This window comes from Malaclemys terrapin, chromosome 16 (genome assembly GCF_027887155.1).
Source record: "Malaclemys terrapin pileata isolate rMalTer1 chromosome 16, rMalTer1.hap1, whole genome shotgun sequence".
Classification (NCBI taxonomy): Eukaryota; Metazoa; Chordata; order Testudines; family Emydidae; genus Malaclemys; species Malaclemys terrapin.
The window spans coordinates 1,193,013-1,209,329 of record NC_071520.1 but is presented as its reverse complement, the minus strand read 5'-3'; the positions used below and the strand labels follow the sequence as shown (position 1 = coordinate 1,209,329).

The 16,317-nt window shown below is 53.4% G+C and overlaps 1 protein-coding gene across 1 annotated transcript in view; it reads right to left on the bottom strand.

Moving 5' to 3' along the window:
- Positions 1–4,876: 4,876 nt before the first annotated feature.
- Positions 4,877–16,317, bottom strand: part of CASTOR1 (cytosolic arginine sensor for mTORC1 subunit 1) — a 48,525-nt gene continuing 37,084 nt past the window's right edge. Inside the window, exons 3-9 of the mRNA XM_054006596.1 lie at positions 13,422–13,615; positions 12,837–12,969; positions 11,351–11,474; positions 10,395–10,508; positions 10,001–10,083; positions 9,314–9,408; positions 4,877–8,443 (exon numbers count right to left, since the gene is read on the bottom strand). Coding sequence (XP_053862571.1) covers positions 8,378–8,443; positions 9,314–9,408; positions 10,001–10,083; positions 10,395–10,508; positions 11,351–11,474; positions 12,837–12,969; positions 13,422–13,615 — 809 coding nt within the window. The 3' untranslated portion in view covers positions 4,877–8,377. The remainder of the gene's footprint in view (positions 8,444–9,313; positions 9,409–10,000; positions 10,084–10,394; positions 10,509–11,350; positions 11,475–12,836; positions 12,970–13,421; positions 13,616–16,317) is intronic.

Genomic DNA, 16,317 nt, shown 5'->3' with positions numbered 1-16,317 from the left:
GGTCCTGCTGTGAAGGCAGGGAACTGGACTCGATGACTTTCAAGGTCCCTTCCAGTCCTACACTTCTATGATTCTAACTACCTGAAGGGGGGAAGGGGGGTGCTAAAGAGGATGGAGCTCGGCTGTTCTCAGTGGTGGCAGATGACAGAACAAGGAGCAATGATCTCAAGTTGCAGTGGGGGAGGTCTAGATTGGATATTGGGAAACACTATTTCACTAGGAGGGTGGTGAAGCACTGGAATGGGTTATGTAGGGAGATGGTGGAATCTCCATCCTTAGAGGTTTTTAAGGCCCAGCTTGACAAAGCCCTGGGTGGGATGATTTAGTTGGGGATTGGTCCTGCTTTGAGCAGGGGGTTGGACTAGATAACCTCCTGAGGCCTCTTCCAACCCTAATCTTCTATGAATGGAAGCTGAAGAAATTGTCATGGCAAGGGCCAAGGGGACAGAGCCTCCTTGCAGATGGAGTGCCTCTCCCCTGTACTTCTCACAGCTCTTTGTAAGATGGGGACGGACACATCCCACAGACAGGAATGGCCACCACACCCTCTGGCTGCCAGCTCTCCTCCCTGCAGTAGGCTGAGAGCGTGGGGCTAGTTTGTTCCTTTTCAACTCATCACTGTATTATGTTGATTGCAGCAGCACCTAGAGAACCTCCTTGTATTGGGCACTAAACAGAGTAAGAGAATCTTTGACCTGAGAGTTTACAGTCTAACCTCAATCCCCAATGAATTTCATGCACTTTCAAACTGGATCATAGAACACGTATTACCTGGCCAGTTAGGCCCCTTGGAAGAATCGCATCATGTGTACACAAGTCATTTGAATTAGTGCAATTTAAAGCCCTTGAGTAGACAAGCCCAGAATATAGAAGACAAAGGGGAAACTGAAGCAGGGGTGAGACTAGAACCCCTTGGCTATCCATCCACTGGCTCAACGCAGCCCTTGGCTCAGCACTCTCCTGGCCCGATTTGCTAGCGTGGCACTGCTGTAAAGACAGCTGCAGCTGTTTAATGCTGCCTAGCCAGCCCGGCATGCCAGAGTTCACCATGCCCTGGGAAATGGCCCTGCCCCTCCAGGGAAGCTGGCTAACACAGAGCATACTTTCCATCCCCCGCAAGAGTGAAAATCCTTTGTGGCTGGGGAAATGGCGTCAGGGCTCCCCACACCTTCCCTGAAGCAGGCTGCCAAGTCTGTGGTTAACAGGTCCTCCCTCCGGTGCAGAGTGTCAGCACTCACTGCTGAGGGGGAAGCAGCAGGTTGTAACCGAGGTGAAAGACACCTGACCGCAGGGATAGACAGGCCTCATGGTAAAGCATGGGGCACCTCCCATCACCACTGCTTCCCCAATCTCACTCAACTCCGTGTAGGGGACCCATCAGATCACAGGGTGTGGTTCATTAGTACACAGGGACGTGAGCCCTCCAGCTGTTGTTTATGATCATGGGAAACATTCCCAGCAAACGAGAAAAACCTCAACGGCAAGAGGACTTTGCCTCCTTGCTCCCATTCTGCAAGCTAGCTCCATTCTCCAGAACCAGCAGTAGTTGGCTTTGACCTGCTCACAGCCAGGTGCCATGGGTGTGAAACAAGCTTGCCCCTACATGCCAGGAACCCAGAGCTCTGCTTGGCAGAATCCAACATTCCCTTTGGGCAAAGAACAAGCTGTGCCTCAAAACAGAAGGATTGCGCGGGGGGGGGGGGGGGGGGGGGAGGGGGGATTTCAGTTTATAAAACCACAAGGGATTTCCCCTAAAGATCACAGGTTATACATATGCACCAGCTCCCCCAACCCCCCAGCATCCTCACTGCCCCCAGCCTCAAGGGGAAGCCAGCAGCTGCCCCCTTCCCTAACTACTGATGCTGCCCATCCACCTAGCCAGCCAAAAGGGGGGGAGGGGAGAAACACAGCCAAGAGAGAGGCAATAACATGGGATGGAGTGGGGAGAAAAGCTTCCAAGTGGACACTGGAGAGAAGGCTGCGGTGAGGTAGCACTTGCTCACATCTAGCCCCTGCTCCGTAGAACAAGTATCTACCTTCCATCACCCTCGTCTCAACGGGGCCCACTCTTGGCTTAGGACACAGGGCTGGGAGTCTGGATGCCGAGGGCTCCTACACTCTTCCATGTGACCTTCACCTCTATGCCTCACTTGCCTCTCCCCACCCAGGCTCCAAGTCCTAATTCACACATTGGTCAGCCACCAAAACCCACACCAGGGGGAGCCTGCAGCAGCACTCATTGTTATGACTGTCACAAGGCCTCAGCTACAGGCACAAGCCTCCAACAGTAGGGTTACCATACGTCCGTTTTTTCCCAGACATGTCCGGCTTTTCGGCAATCAAACCCCCGTCCGGGGGGAATTGCCAAAAAGCCGAACATGTCCGGGAAAATGCCGGCCGGGCACTTCTCCTCCCGCGGCTGCTCTGCTCCTCCCCTGACTCTTCGGCTCTGTTTAAGAGCCGAGCTGCCCGAGCGCTATGAGCTTCAGGCAGCCCCCTTGTCTCCGGACCCCAGCCGCCGGCCGGGCACTTCCCCTCCCGGGCTCCGGCGGTGCAGGGTCCGGAGGCATAGGGGCTTCCCGAAGCCCAAGCGCTACCAGCTTCACGGTTTGCCGGGCAGCCTCCAGGCCCTGCGCCCCCGGCTGGGTGCTTCCCCTCCCGGGCTCCAGCTGTGATGGGGAAGCGCGGGATGGGGGCGCAGGGTCTGGGGGCTGCCCGGCAAACCGTGAAGCCGGTAGCGCTCGGGCAGCCCTTTTCGCATGGCTGGGAGTGGGAGGGAGGAGGGGGCGGAGTTAGGGCGGGGTTGGGGCGGAGCTGGGGTTGGGAAATGGGCGGGACCAGGGCCCCATGGAGGGTCCCCTTTTTTTGTTAAATATGGTAACCCTATCCAACAGCCCCTGGGAACCACACTGAGGGCCTCAGGCTGCTAGTGCCTGCAGCCCCACAGGCGAGATACAGGCCTGCAAGTAACTGGCACTTCAGTTTGTAAGTAAGCTGGTGTCCCTCGCTCAGCTGAAGTTCACTGCCCAGCAGTCTGCAGCTCCTCCACCACTGCCTAACAGAACAGGGGGGCTGCCTGCTATATAAATGCTGCCGGCCCAGGCTTCAGTGGGCCCTCCAGGCCTTGGAGATCACGGGCTTGTCTACACAGCACTGCAGTGTGAATCCACAGCACACCAGCTTGCTGTGCAATCAGGGACGGTGCAAGGATGTTTCGTGCCCTAGACGAAACTTCTACCTTGCGCCCTCCCCGAGCCCTGCGGCAGCTCCCCACCCCCGCCCTGAGGCGCCCCCCAGGGCAGATCCCCTTGAGCAGCCATCCTGCTCCACTTCTCCTGCCTCCCAGGCTTGCGGCGCCAATCAGTTGTTTGGCGCAGCAAGCATGGTAGGGAGAGAAGCAGAGCGGGGCAGCGTGCTCAGGGGAGGAGGCAGAGCAGAGGTGAGCAGGGGCGGGAAGTTCCCCTGCGTGCCACCCTCCCCTTACTTGCTGCAGGCGGCCCTCCCCGCGCCCCCCAGCTCCCTCCGCCTAAATGCCGACGACGACTGGGGTGGCCGAAGATCAGGCCGCCGCAGAAGAAAATGCCGCCCCCCAAATGCTAGTGCCTTAGGCGACCGCCTAGGTCACCTAATAGGTTGCACTGGCCCTGTGTGCAATAACATCCCCTCTGGATGCTGTTAAGCAAGAGTCTCAGAATGCAGCTTGGCTTATCGCCCTTGGAATTAGTATGTCAAAGCGCCAGCTGGGACTTTCCCTGCGCTCTAGTAGTGTCCACACGGGAGGGGACTGGGCGCTGTCAATTCACTCCATAGCTTGCCAGGGAGGAAGCCCTAAGAAACATCTGATCCTTGCTCCCACACCACAAGCAGAGTGCTGAAAGCAGGGCTGGATTAAGGCAGGGGCTTTAGGGGTTGCAGCAGGCCCTGGCTCGAGGGGGGATCCACAAAAATAAATCAGAGGCAGCGATCTCCAACTCCGGGCCACTAAGTCCCACAGCGCAGCCGGGCGCTGAGACAGGCTGCCTCCATGCCGTGGCCCCACACCACTCCCGGAAGCGGACGGCTGCCTAAGCCCTGCTGTGCTGCCCCCTGGGAGCCACCTGTGGTATGCACCTCCTGGCCAGAGCCTATACCTTGCACCCTAGCCCCCGCCCAGAGCCTGCACCGCAACCTCCTGCCCCAGCCTTGAGCCTCCTCCCACACCCAGACTCCCTCCAGGACCCTGCACCCCCTCCTGGACTCCAGTCCCCACCCCAGAGCAGAATTGCCCTCCTGCACCAAACTCCCTGCCAGGAAAGACTCGTATACAGGGGCCCCACAAAATCTAATAGCCCCCAGCCCACAGGAGAGTTAATCCAGCCCTGGCTGGAGGAAAGTGCTCTAGGTCAGTCAGTGCCATGGGCTGCAGAAGTAGCAGGGCTCTTTAGAAGGACGGGGATTAGCTCCCCACGCTGGTTTGCAGGAAGACTTTTCATGGAACGTTACCTGACCTACCCTCCCAACCCATCCCTCCTGGCGCTGATCATTCGGACATCTACCAACAGCTCCGCATGGCAGAATCAGGGCACCTCATCTGTCCTCCCCAGCATCCTCCTCTTGCTGGCATCTCCCCTGCCCAGAGCCGCTGAAGCTCTGATGGCTTTCCCCTGTTTCCCCCAACATCAGCCAGAAGCCATAGGCAGCTTAGCACCTGCTCATGGTCTTTCAGCTCCACTCTACCAAATGCATCCAGCAGAATAGGCAGTTCAGGCACAAGTCAAAATGCTGCATGAAATCAAGTCAGTTTTGCCAAAATTTCACTTAAGAAAACCAAAAAGTTCCAGCCATGTCAAATGCCCCATTAGGACATTTTCAGGACAAAGACACTTCCATTTTGAAGTTCAGTAAAAAGAGATTTAGATACAGAGTTTGTGATGTTATAACAGTCAAAACAAAAAGAAAATGGTACAATTGACCCAAAATGATTTTTAAATTTTCCTTTGGAGAATTAAGATTTTCAGGTTTGCTCCAATTTAGACACCAAGTTCCAAAGTCCTTTGCAGAATGGAACTGCTGTTCTCTGCCTGAAGATGGTTCAAAAATATGCTAGGCCCTGTGCTTGTCACACTCACTACAGGAACACACCTCCATTCCAGGAACCCACTGCCATCCCAGTCAGCATGTTCCACTGGGGCTGCAGTTGTCTCTGCTCCACTATGAATTCCTGGCAGGACCCAGCAGCTATTTTGGAGTTAAAAGGAAGAGTGACTTCCCCTCCTGGTAAGGACACCAGAACCAGTATGTTCTGGTTCTGTTTTAATGTCCTACTGCTTATTCTATACCACGTGCACCAGGAGATGCTGGGGCTTTTCCAATTTCCCAAATGGCTGTGCTACCATAACACAAGGGCTTTCGAATTAGCCTGGCCCTAGACTGCAGCACCCAGTAGCACTTTAGGAGCAACTCAGGGCAGTTGCAGTAGAAGTGAAACCTACTAACAAGGGAATTGGGTAATACGATCTTAAGAACTACAGGCCTGTCGTTTGTTGCTTGCTGTAGCAGATTTGCTGAGAGATAGAGAGAGATTACCAGTTAGACAGCTGCCCTTCTCCTTTCCTAGGAAAGGAAGAGCTGGCTTATCAGTATTTGGCTCCCACACCCAGATGATTGTTTAATTCCTGAGCAACTGTTGCTGCAGTGTGCCTCTCCCCCCGCCCCCAAGGCCAGCTTGCCTCCTTGATGTGTTGAGAATCCATAATGATGCTGGCCCAAAGACCATTTCCCTAAACCCCTGCTACCTACTTTCCCCTTCTTCCCACTCAGTTACAGCTGGAAACACCACAGCTAGGTTCCCATTCCCTTTGGCAATAAAGTGGAGGGGTTAGAACTTTACTACAGAGACCAAAAATCTGTCTCTAGGCAATACCAGTGAAGTGCCCTTTCATCCTCATTCAGGGCCTCACTCCTCAGGGAAGCCGGTGTCCCCTGAAGTTTATGCTCTGACACTGCAAAGCTGGACACTTGGCGCATGAGAGGGGCTATTCCCCTCCAACACCTGGCAGATACACAGCAGCAGCCACCAAACGTTCTTCAAAATGGGAGATTTATTGACATTAAAAAAAACTATGCAAAAACTAGAAGATTTCCTTAATCTGGTTTTGCTGCACAAACTGGTGTGCGCCTTGCTGCATCGGCAAGAAACTCAACAGGGATAAAGTCACTTGAGGATGAACCAATCAGCCACTGGGCTAGCAGCCAGAGGCCTTTCCTATGCACACTAAACAGATGAACAAGAGTCGCCGGCGGAGGACAGTTGCCCTTTCCCAGAAGGTGATCCTACATCACATCACCCTGCTGTTCTGAGAACCTGCACATGGCCTCCCTGATCACGCCTAGTCCACCCCTAAACTCTTCACTGTGGCATACAGGATGCCCCATCTAGAGAGTGCTTCCAGCAGCCCAGGCCTGGCTTGGACACTGGGCAGTGGACCATGGCAGTTTCTCAGGGGGTTTCCTAAACTAAGCGTGGTGGGAGTGTTCATCCTGGCTGAGAAGTGCTACTGCTGCCAACCCAGCTTGCTCTGTCTTGAAGGCTCACAGAAAAGTTGAGCGGTAGGTTGAAATCCAAGAACAGGCTCTGGGAGAATCTCTTCCAGTCACTGCTGGCAGCTGTTCCCTCATGTAAGAGGCACAGCTGTGCTTCAAAGGGGAATGCGTTTTGAGGGGAAGAGTGCCCTTGCGATGAACTGGAGATTAACAGCCACTCCCTTGCAGAAACAAGGAAGATATCTATATGGTAACAAGCTACTCATTCACCTAGAGGCAGCTTTCCTGGCCGCCCAGGAGGGACAACCTCACCACTTTTGGGAGGACCACCCCCATCTCTGGGAAGCAGCAGGTCTTGGCAGAGGCTGGGGCGGCAGGGGGTCCCTTGAAAGCCACTGCCATGACAATGCCCCAGAAAACAGGGGTGCAGGAGACACAAAGAGGGAATTCCACCTCCCTGGATTCCTCTTGTAACCGTAGGTAATGTTGTGGCTTTCCTACTCCAATCTGAGGGGAATGTGAAAAAAAACACACCAGGCTCCTGGATCTCTCAGCATCCATCACAAGGGTAGCTCCAGCTATCCCAATGCGCACTCCAGCTGCAATGCAGGCACTTCCACCACACAACGCAGACATGCTTTTTTTCCACAACTGTCTTGTGCCAATCTGGGGAAATTCTCAGCTTCACAACCAGGAGATTTGTATATTTCCCACCATCCTCCCTTCCCCACCTGGAGTTGCTTGTACCCTGGAAATCCTAAAAACTCAACTGACTAGCACACCCCATTCTGGCACAGACACCATCCCGCCCATCAGATGGGCGTCTGGGCCAATCAATCCCTGCTCCCCTGCCCTAAGGAGAGGGGGCTTATAAAAGCAATAAAAGTATTGTATCCGAGTGCAGCTAGGCAGCCACAGAGGGGGTTGGGTCACACGACGACATTTCCCAGCACGCTCTCTGCTCCTCCTTCCTTGGGAGGGCCATGCTACAAATAGGAGCCATTCTTACATGCTTTAGGTTACCTGCAATTCTTAATACTGTACTAAGCCAGGACTGTCCAAGAGGCTGAGCACCTGTCTTGAGCACCTGGCAGGGCTGTTAACACTGCTACAAGACCACACAATCCCAAGCAAGTCATTTCTCCCACACCCTTAACCATGTGTCAGGAATGATTGTACCATAGCAACCCTCTTCCTTGGCAACTCAGCCGCTAGACAACCCAATGCCGAGCACCTCTTCTCATGCAGCCAGCCACTGCCCCTGACACGTCAAGGGAAGAAACTCCCTATCCCTTACCACATACACAGAGATGCCCACCAGCCAGCCTCTAGGGAGAGAGCCCCACTGCTGCCTAAACCTGGCATCACAAATGAAATACTAAATACTGGAGGCTCTGTGCAACTAGGTAGTTGGCTACAAAAACAGTCAAAGGAAAAAACCAATGCGACAGGCTTGACTGCAAGCCGGGAGAGTTACTATCCAGGGATGGGCAACCTCTGCCCAACACCAGTTCATGGTGGACTCTGCTCCCTGAGGGGTGGGTCTGAGGATACAAGGAGCCCTGGGGCAGGTAACACTCAGTTCCCCAGTGGGACGCTCCGGGAGCCTGTCAGAGCCGGCGCTCCCATGGAGAACGCAAGGACTCTCCAGCTGGAGCCCAGGGCTCGCGCCACAGCTGGAGCCGTGCCACGCCCCAGGCAAGCCACACCCAGAAACTTGAAGACAAACAAGAGGCTGATGTGGAGCCAGCCATCAGAAACAGGAGACTGGAGTGTTCTCTGCCCTGCTCTCAGTGTTGAGCTCCCCGTCGCCTTTCCGGACAGGTGTCAGAGCGCACGGGAGCTGCCATGCCAGCTATCTACCGCTCTCCTGGCGCTTCTGGAGCAGCTCGATGATGCTGTCAATGCCTTCCTCTGGGACCTAGCAGCAGAGAGGGGAAGCCAGAGCTATGTTACCAGAGACAGAACTGCATGGCCAGTCACTCCCTTGTCAACTGTACTGGAGGGAGGACTGGGTGAACCCCAGAAGTCTGTTCCCATGCAGCTCCACAGGGATCGCCAACTCCCACTGCAAGGTGGGATCAGAGCCAACTCCCCAGCTCTATTTATCCTCCCCTTGGCAAGGAAAGCAAGATCAGGACCAAGCTAGTTATCCCCTGCCTTCTCCACACAACATGGAAATGGTGCTTCATAGCCTCGGGGCAAGGTGGCAGCTGGGCAGGGCTCCCACAATCCTCACAGCACCCCTTTTCCCCCAGCCTTTGTGGGGCAGGCACTGACAGCCAACAGTTCAGCAACAGACGTCCTCCTGGACCCACCTGGGGTCCCTCCCACTTCCCTACACATTCCTGGTACCAGCATTTCTCATGCTGCAGCCCTGGCTTGGCACTAATGCCAGGGAGCGGGAGCCGGAGCCAGAGCCAGGGAGGTTCATTCTTCGGATAAGATGCATTCTTGTGCCTCCCACCCCAAGCAGGCCCCACACAATGGAGCATTGAACCCTGCGCTGGTGTCAGAGCAGCCAGGCTGAAATGCCACCATCCAGGGAGCCATGCAGGGCTAGGAGACTGAGCCGCAGGCCAATGGGAAGAGGCCTATTCAGACAGCAAGGCAGTCAGGTGGCCTCATCCCCTTGGAATGTCTGTTCCCAGCAGGGGGCTCTGCTCCCCCCGCCCCCCGGGGCTGGGACAGAACTCCTCAGTTAAGGGGCTGAAAAGCTGGTCAATTAGCAGCATCTGTTTGCCTGGTTCATTTCCAGCATGCTGGGATCTGGGCAGGGGAGACGACTTACCAGGGCATGGTCGAAGTTAAAGGTGCTGATGTAATACGCAGATATGTCTGCATCGGCCAGAGGCTCAGCGATCTGAGCCACTATCCCACACTCATCTGAGGAAGGGGAACAGAAGGGCCAGCGTGGGTACCAGCCCAGTGCCTCTAGGGACAACCTCAGCCTATCACCCATGTGCCCCTGCCCCCTAGACAAGGGGCTCTCTAGTCCTGGGCTGTTTAAGACCGAGCTGGCAAACCCATGCCTAAAATGGGGTTTGAGCAGGGGGCTGGACTAGATGACCTCTTGAGGGCTCTTCCAACCCTAATCTTCTATGAACTTTGATATGACGACACCATGAAATGAGTGCCTCTTGGCTCCTGGCCAGGCAGCCCACAGCCATTGCACTCCTCCCCATTGAGCAGCCACAGTACCAGCATGCTTTGTTGCTCTCTGGGGCCCCACTAGTGATGGGAGGAATGGTCCCCTGGTTACAGCACTGACCTGGAACAGGGGAGCCCAAGCTTCAAGACTGCTCTGCCACTGGCTTCTGTGACTTTGGGCAGGTCACTCTGGGCACACCTATCCCCTGGGGACAACAGCCTGCCCCGCCCCCCGGAGTGCACTGAACATCTCAGCCTGGGAGGGCTCAATGCTGCGCTAAGGCAGCTGATCCGCTGGGCAGGAGAGCTTACATCCTGTTCCACTTACCGAAGCCCAGTGGTTGCCCGCCAATTCTCACCATCCGCCAGAGCTCCCCAGAGGAGCTGGTCAGCAGCAGGTCACTGGGGAACCTAGAAGTGTTTAATGGAGTACGTCACTCCCGCCCTAAGACTGTTCCTCATTCCCCCACTAGCTGGCATGAGCCAGGGCAGACTCCCATGAAGCTGCTCCTAGAGGAGGCCCTGCTCGGAGGAGAAACGCCACACCTCTCCCACAAACATCACAGCGGGGGGAGAACGGGAGCAGGCAGGAGCCAAAGGGAACGTGACACCTCCAGAACACCAGCCTCCCAATCCAAAGGCCAAATCTTCAGAGCATGTGGGCAGCTTTAGATGGGGTGAAGGACACTGGGTCCATCTTCTGGTGGATGAATGGTACGTACTTCTTCTGGGTCTCTGAATCCATGACGATGGAGATATAGCCCTCGATCAATGAGAAAGCGAAGAACCTGATGGAGTCGAGATCCTGACTGCCTGGGGCGGCTTCCTTTGGAGGGCTGCAAACACACAGGGGACAGAGGGGTTAGCCCCAGAGGCAGGCTGGGCCCCAGGAGCACACAGCAGAACACAGCAGCCATTTCATGGCTGGCTCCTGGAGAGTTACAGAGGTGCAGCCCCCCAAGAGGTGCCTTCACTCGGAGTCAGTGAAGTGCCTTGTTGGCATCTCTAATACCAGCTGGCTGGTGATGCCATGTCTAGCCCAGTGCTGTGAGTAACAGATCTTCTGGGCCAGCCCCTGAAACAAGCCAGGTCAGACCCAGCTGCTCTATCTACAAAGCCATCTCCCCTCACCTTGAGCACTTGTTGTCTGATCCACCTCCTGCTGGTCAGGAAGGTCCCCCCCTTTCCCTCCCCCACCAACAGCCCAGCTGAGCTAAGGCTGAACTCCAGCCCACCCTCTGCTGGGGGATGCGGTCCTGTGGGAAGAGCCTTTCTCCATCTCTGCCTTTGGCAAGGTTCTTTAAACCCCAGTGCTGCATGCAATGTCCCAAGTGCCATCCAAACCAGGTGCTGGCAGGCTTGACATCACCACTGTATCCCCTAATGCCCCCATAGGGCATTGTGGGCACCCCCTGCAAAGGCCTTGGTCCCCTGCCCATCAGAGCCCTTGGGTGCCTGAAGGTTCTTTAGTAGTTCATACATTTTTCAGGGACCTGGAGGTTTTTGGCCACACTCCAGCCCTCCACCCGTCTCTTCAGGGCCTGTGTTGAGGTGAGAGGCTGCCCCCCCACATCTAGCTGTACTCACACCTGCACTGCAGTGCAGTTTAGTACTGAGAATGCCTATGCTAAGGGGTGGGGCTAACAGTCTCCTCCCACTGCCCCGCGCAGCTGCCTACCTGTGTGAATAGAACAGGACATCTATGAGCATGGTCGCAATGGCCGGCAGGGTGTCAGGAGCCACGGTCAGGATGCAGAACCTGTTCTGGGGACTCTGCACAGGGTGCACGGTAGGGCTTGCAGCTGGGAGGAAACACAATCACTCATACAGCCCGGACTGCAAGAGCACGAAGCACCCTTCTTATGCATGGCGATGAATGCCATGTCATGAAGCTGATGGCGCAGCAGCATAGCGGGAGTCTGAGCTGGCAGCACTAAGCAGCTCTCATGAACTCAAACCAGTTGTGGGACTAGCATGTCAGCCTCCAGGAGGGTGGAGCGGTGTGATCAGTACCTGGCCAGACAGACCAGCTTACCCTGGGGAGACTAGACACTACAGATGTGAGCAATGATGCACAGCAGCGCCACCTTGAGGAGGTACTGCACAGAGACTGACATCTGGATGTAGAAGAGGGAAAATCAACAGGGCTCAATTCCTACAGCTACATTGATAAGGAGCAAATAGAAACAAATCAGCAGAGCAGCATATGCTGTAGGCAGTGCAAGGGGTCAGGCCAGGCCAGGCCAGCTCAAGCCACCTGCACAGACAGCCGCTTCTGTGCGCAGAGCAGGTGCTCAATGGAGGAACTCAAACTTGAGGTACTAATGCCCTCCAGTGGCAGAACTACACTACTGCTACTCTAGGCCATCAGTAAAAATGTACCTTTGGTCACATGGTCTATTAACGCTCCATTTATAAGTGGATTAGAATGGGTTAATAGATCAGATGTTACAGATAGCAGTATTATGTGCTATACATTGTTACAGGCAAACCAGCAGAAGGCATGACAGATTGGACTAAAATCACCATTTATTAAAAACCTGTATTCTCTCTATAAACCATTTATAAATGGAACCTTAATACATGTGAGAGCACATTTCTGATTGTCCCCTAGCTGGACTCCAGTCTCTCCCTGGATCCCCAAGCATTTCTGGTGTCTACCAGAGTGGCACCCGCAGCCATATTCATGTAATGCCTGGTGCATACCACTGGCAGAAGCAGGACTGCCCAAGGTGGAGGGTGGGGAGCGGGAAGGAAAGCAGTTTGCGCTAGGCCCTCTGTTTGAGAGGACCTCAAGCCAAGTGGCAAGGTGACCTGGCACACTGGGTCACAATGCCACTCAGAGTTTTGGCCTGTCCATCACAACAGAGGGGCTGGGCCACTGGGCCAAAGCTGAGTGGTGCCAGTTAAGTTGAACTGCAAATGGTTCATACCCACGAGGCGTGTCTGGGGACCCCCCTGGTTTACCACAGTCTGACCCATTCAGTAACTGATCTGAGCTGGAGTGGCCGGAGCCAGAGAACAGAACTGTTCACACTGGCAGGGTCAGCACACAATAGGCAGTTTTCTGTTGCAGGGGACAGTGAAGTTGTTAATTCAAACCCCTCCTCCATTCTGCAGAGGGCAGACAGGGTGAGAGCCCAGGCGGGTGGTCCTGGACTCACCATGCTTGGGTTTCAAGAAGCCGTTGCTCATGTCATCACAGTTAACAGGAATGGACTCTCCCTTCACCTCCTTGTAGATATCAAACTCGCCGGCCAGTGTGTGGATCACCACAGGCAGGTCCTTCTCCCGCACCTGGGGAGAGCAACAGGCCTCAAACCTCACCCTTCAGCTTAACCTCCCCCTGAAAGCCTGCTGTCTCCTTGCCATTCTTCTCTACCCCCCCCCCCCAAGGAAGGAAGAGGTGAGCTTCTAACCCCACATCTCACCTAGCTCACTGCCCATTCAACTGAACAGCATGCAGGGAAAAATCTCACGCACAACCCTTCTAGGGGGTCTCATATTGCTATGGCGAGGGTAGCCTGACCTCTGCTGTTCTTAGAATGGCACCCAGTACCCTCTGAATCACATCCCAGTGTTGGAGGTGGATACGTTCATCAGACTGTTGCCATAGGAGAGCCTGCACCATTCACCTAATGAAGGTTACTCAGTCACACTCCTTGTGTAGTTGCTCTCCCACCTCTCCCCTTAGGGCTAATTCGAGTCCTCCACCCACACTCCCGCCTGGGGAGAAGGGGGGGGCTCACCAGGATGAAGTCCGTTTGGTAGGTAGACAGCATCAGCACCGAGACGTTGTGCTCAGCCAGTGGCGCAATGACGGACTTGGCAATCTTCGTCACTCCTATGGCCTGGGAGCTGGTGGAGGACCTGCCGTTGGACAAGACGTTGAGCACCAGCCAGGTGGAATCCACCACCTGCATGAACTCTGACGGGAGCAACTCTGAAATGCCAAGAGGCTGAGGTGAGACTCCAAGCAGGGATTCAGACTGCAGCATTAGAAACGGACATATCAGGCCACCTAATGACTAGGTCACCTAGCACCTATTTCTTCCCAGCCACAGCTCAGAGTGCTTTACCAAGCAGTTAGAGGTTATCAGCCAGTATACAAATTGGGAAACTGAGGCACAAGCTCTCACTGAGCTGCTCAACATCACGCAGCCAGAGGGAAATAAGCCAGTTGCATAGAACTGTTTCAGTACATTCAATGCATTCCCATTAGCTACGCTGACTATTTAAGAAACTTTATTAAATTATTTGTATTGCAGTAGCACATAAGAGCCCAGTCACGGACCAGGACCCCATTGTGCGAGGTGATGTACAGAGAGAACAGAAAGAGCTTGCACTTTGACACTCCACAACCACTAAGTCAGTGGTTCTCAACCTTCCCAAACGACTGCCTCTTTTAGGAGTCTGATTCGTCTTGCCTACCCCCAAGTTTCACCTCGCTTAAAAACAACTTGCTTACAAAATCAGATCTAAAAATATAAAAGTGTCACGGCACACTATGATTGAAAATTTGCTTCCTCCCTCATTTTTACCATATAATTATAAAATAAATCAAACTGAACAGAATATTGTACTTGCATTTCAGTGTATATTATATAGAGCAGTATAAACAAGTTTTGTATGAAATTTAATTTGTACTGACTTCACTAGTGCTTTTTACGTAGCCTGTTGAGTTGATGTACCCCCTGGAAGACCTCTGTGTACCCCTAGGGGTATGTGCATCCCTGGTTGAGAACCATTGAACTAGCTGTCCTACACAATTCCAGTTACAGTGCTCTCTGGCTAGCCACCCCACAGCTCCTGGCAGCGCTCCCAGAAATGGTGGTTCTGGAAGGTTTTGAAAGGCCACCTGGGACCCAGCGAACTATTGCAGCTTCCTAGATCACAGGGCCGGAAGTGAGCATTGCGATCCAGTCCGACTGCCTGTCTAACACTGGCCAGAGATTTTTCCCTGAACAGTTCCTGTTTGAATCATAGCATCTCTCAAACATCCAACTGAAAGAACTGCCAGTGCTGAGAATCCACCACAACCTTTGGGAAGTTGTGCCACTGGTTAATTGCCCTCAAAAATTTGTACCTTATGTCTAGCCAACATGTCCAGCTTCAGTCTCCAGCCAGTGGCTCATTATACCTTTGTTAGGCTGACAAGCCCCTTGTTGTCAAGTGTGTTCCCCATATAGGTACTTACACTGATCAAGTTACCCCTTAATTGTCTTTGTTAAAACAGATCGAGCTCCTTGAGTCTACCACTATAAGGCAGGTTTTCCAATCCTTCAATCATTCTCCTGGCTCATCTCTTAACCTCCTGCAATTTATCACTATCTGTCTTGAACTGTGGACACTGGAAGAAGATCCCGGCAGCAATTGCATCAGTGCCAAATGCAGAAGTAAAATAACCACCCTGCTCTTACTCTGTGTTCTCCTGTTTATGCATCCAAGGATTGTATTAGTGCTTTTTGCCACAGCATGACAAAGGGAGCTCATGTTCAGCTGACTGGCCCCCATGACTCCCAAGTCTTTCAGAGTCACTGCTTCTCAGGATAAGAGTCCCCCCCATCCTGTAAGTACGGCCTACATTCTTTGTTCCTAGGCGTATGACTTTACATTTGGTTGTATTAAAACACTACTTGTGCCCAGCTTCCCGAGTGATCCAGACCTGTCCTCCTCCTTATTTACCACTCCCCAATCTTTGGGTCATCAGCACACTTTCAGCAGTGATTGTTTTCTACCAGGTCACTGTTAAAGTGTTAAGTAGCCCAAGCCAAGAACTGATTCCTGTGGCCCCCCCACTGGAAACACACCCACTTGAAGAAAAGTCCACATTTACATTGAATGGGTTAAAAACTAGCTGATAGGTCTCAATGTGGGCCATGTTAATTCTGTATTGTTCTAATTTCGTAATCAAAAAGCTTGTCTGCATCCACACTGGCACCAGACGGATGCAGGCTGAACATACCGCAGAATGAACTAGTTCTTAGCATGCATGTCCTCCAATTGGAGCACATGGTCCCTTACAAGCATGCTATGGAGACCACAGTTCCTACAGCATTAGATATCTCTAGTAAAGAGAAGTCCAATGTGTCAGCAGCACAATTGTGAAAAGCTATCCAGTCTTTCAATTAACTCTAAGTCCTGTGCCTAGGCCAACGGGCCGAGCTGCCCATACCACCACCTAACCCCAGCGTTTGCAGAACTGCACTGTACAACCTAGTTTATTCAGCCTAGATCTAAGAGAATCCAAGCCAGGCCAAGCCTAGCTCAACATGCAGTCCTGGGGAGGAAGGAGAGCTCTGCTCACAGCCAAGAAGCTCAGAGTCACTGCTTTCACCACCACCACTCCCATAATCGCATTGGTCATTGGGGAACCATCACTGATGAGCAATCAACCAATTGTTTCCACCCCTGATGATTGTGTGTCAGTGCTGGAGTCTCTGCGAAGTCCATTCCTGTCCACTCATGTTGTCAATCCATCTCTTCTTCTGTCTACCTCTTCTTCTCTTCCCCTGTACTGTCCCTTGGAGGATGATCTTGGATAGGCCAGATCTTGTTACATGGCCATACCACTTCAGCTTGCACTTCTCCATGGTCAGGAGGTCTTCATATGACCCAGCGCATTGGGTGATGATGTTGTGGACC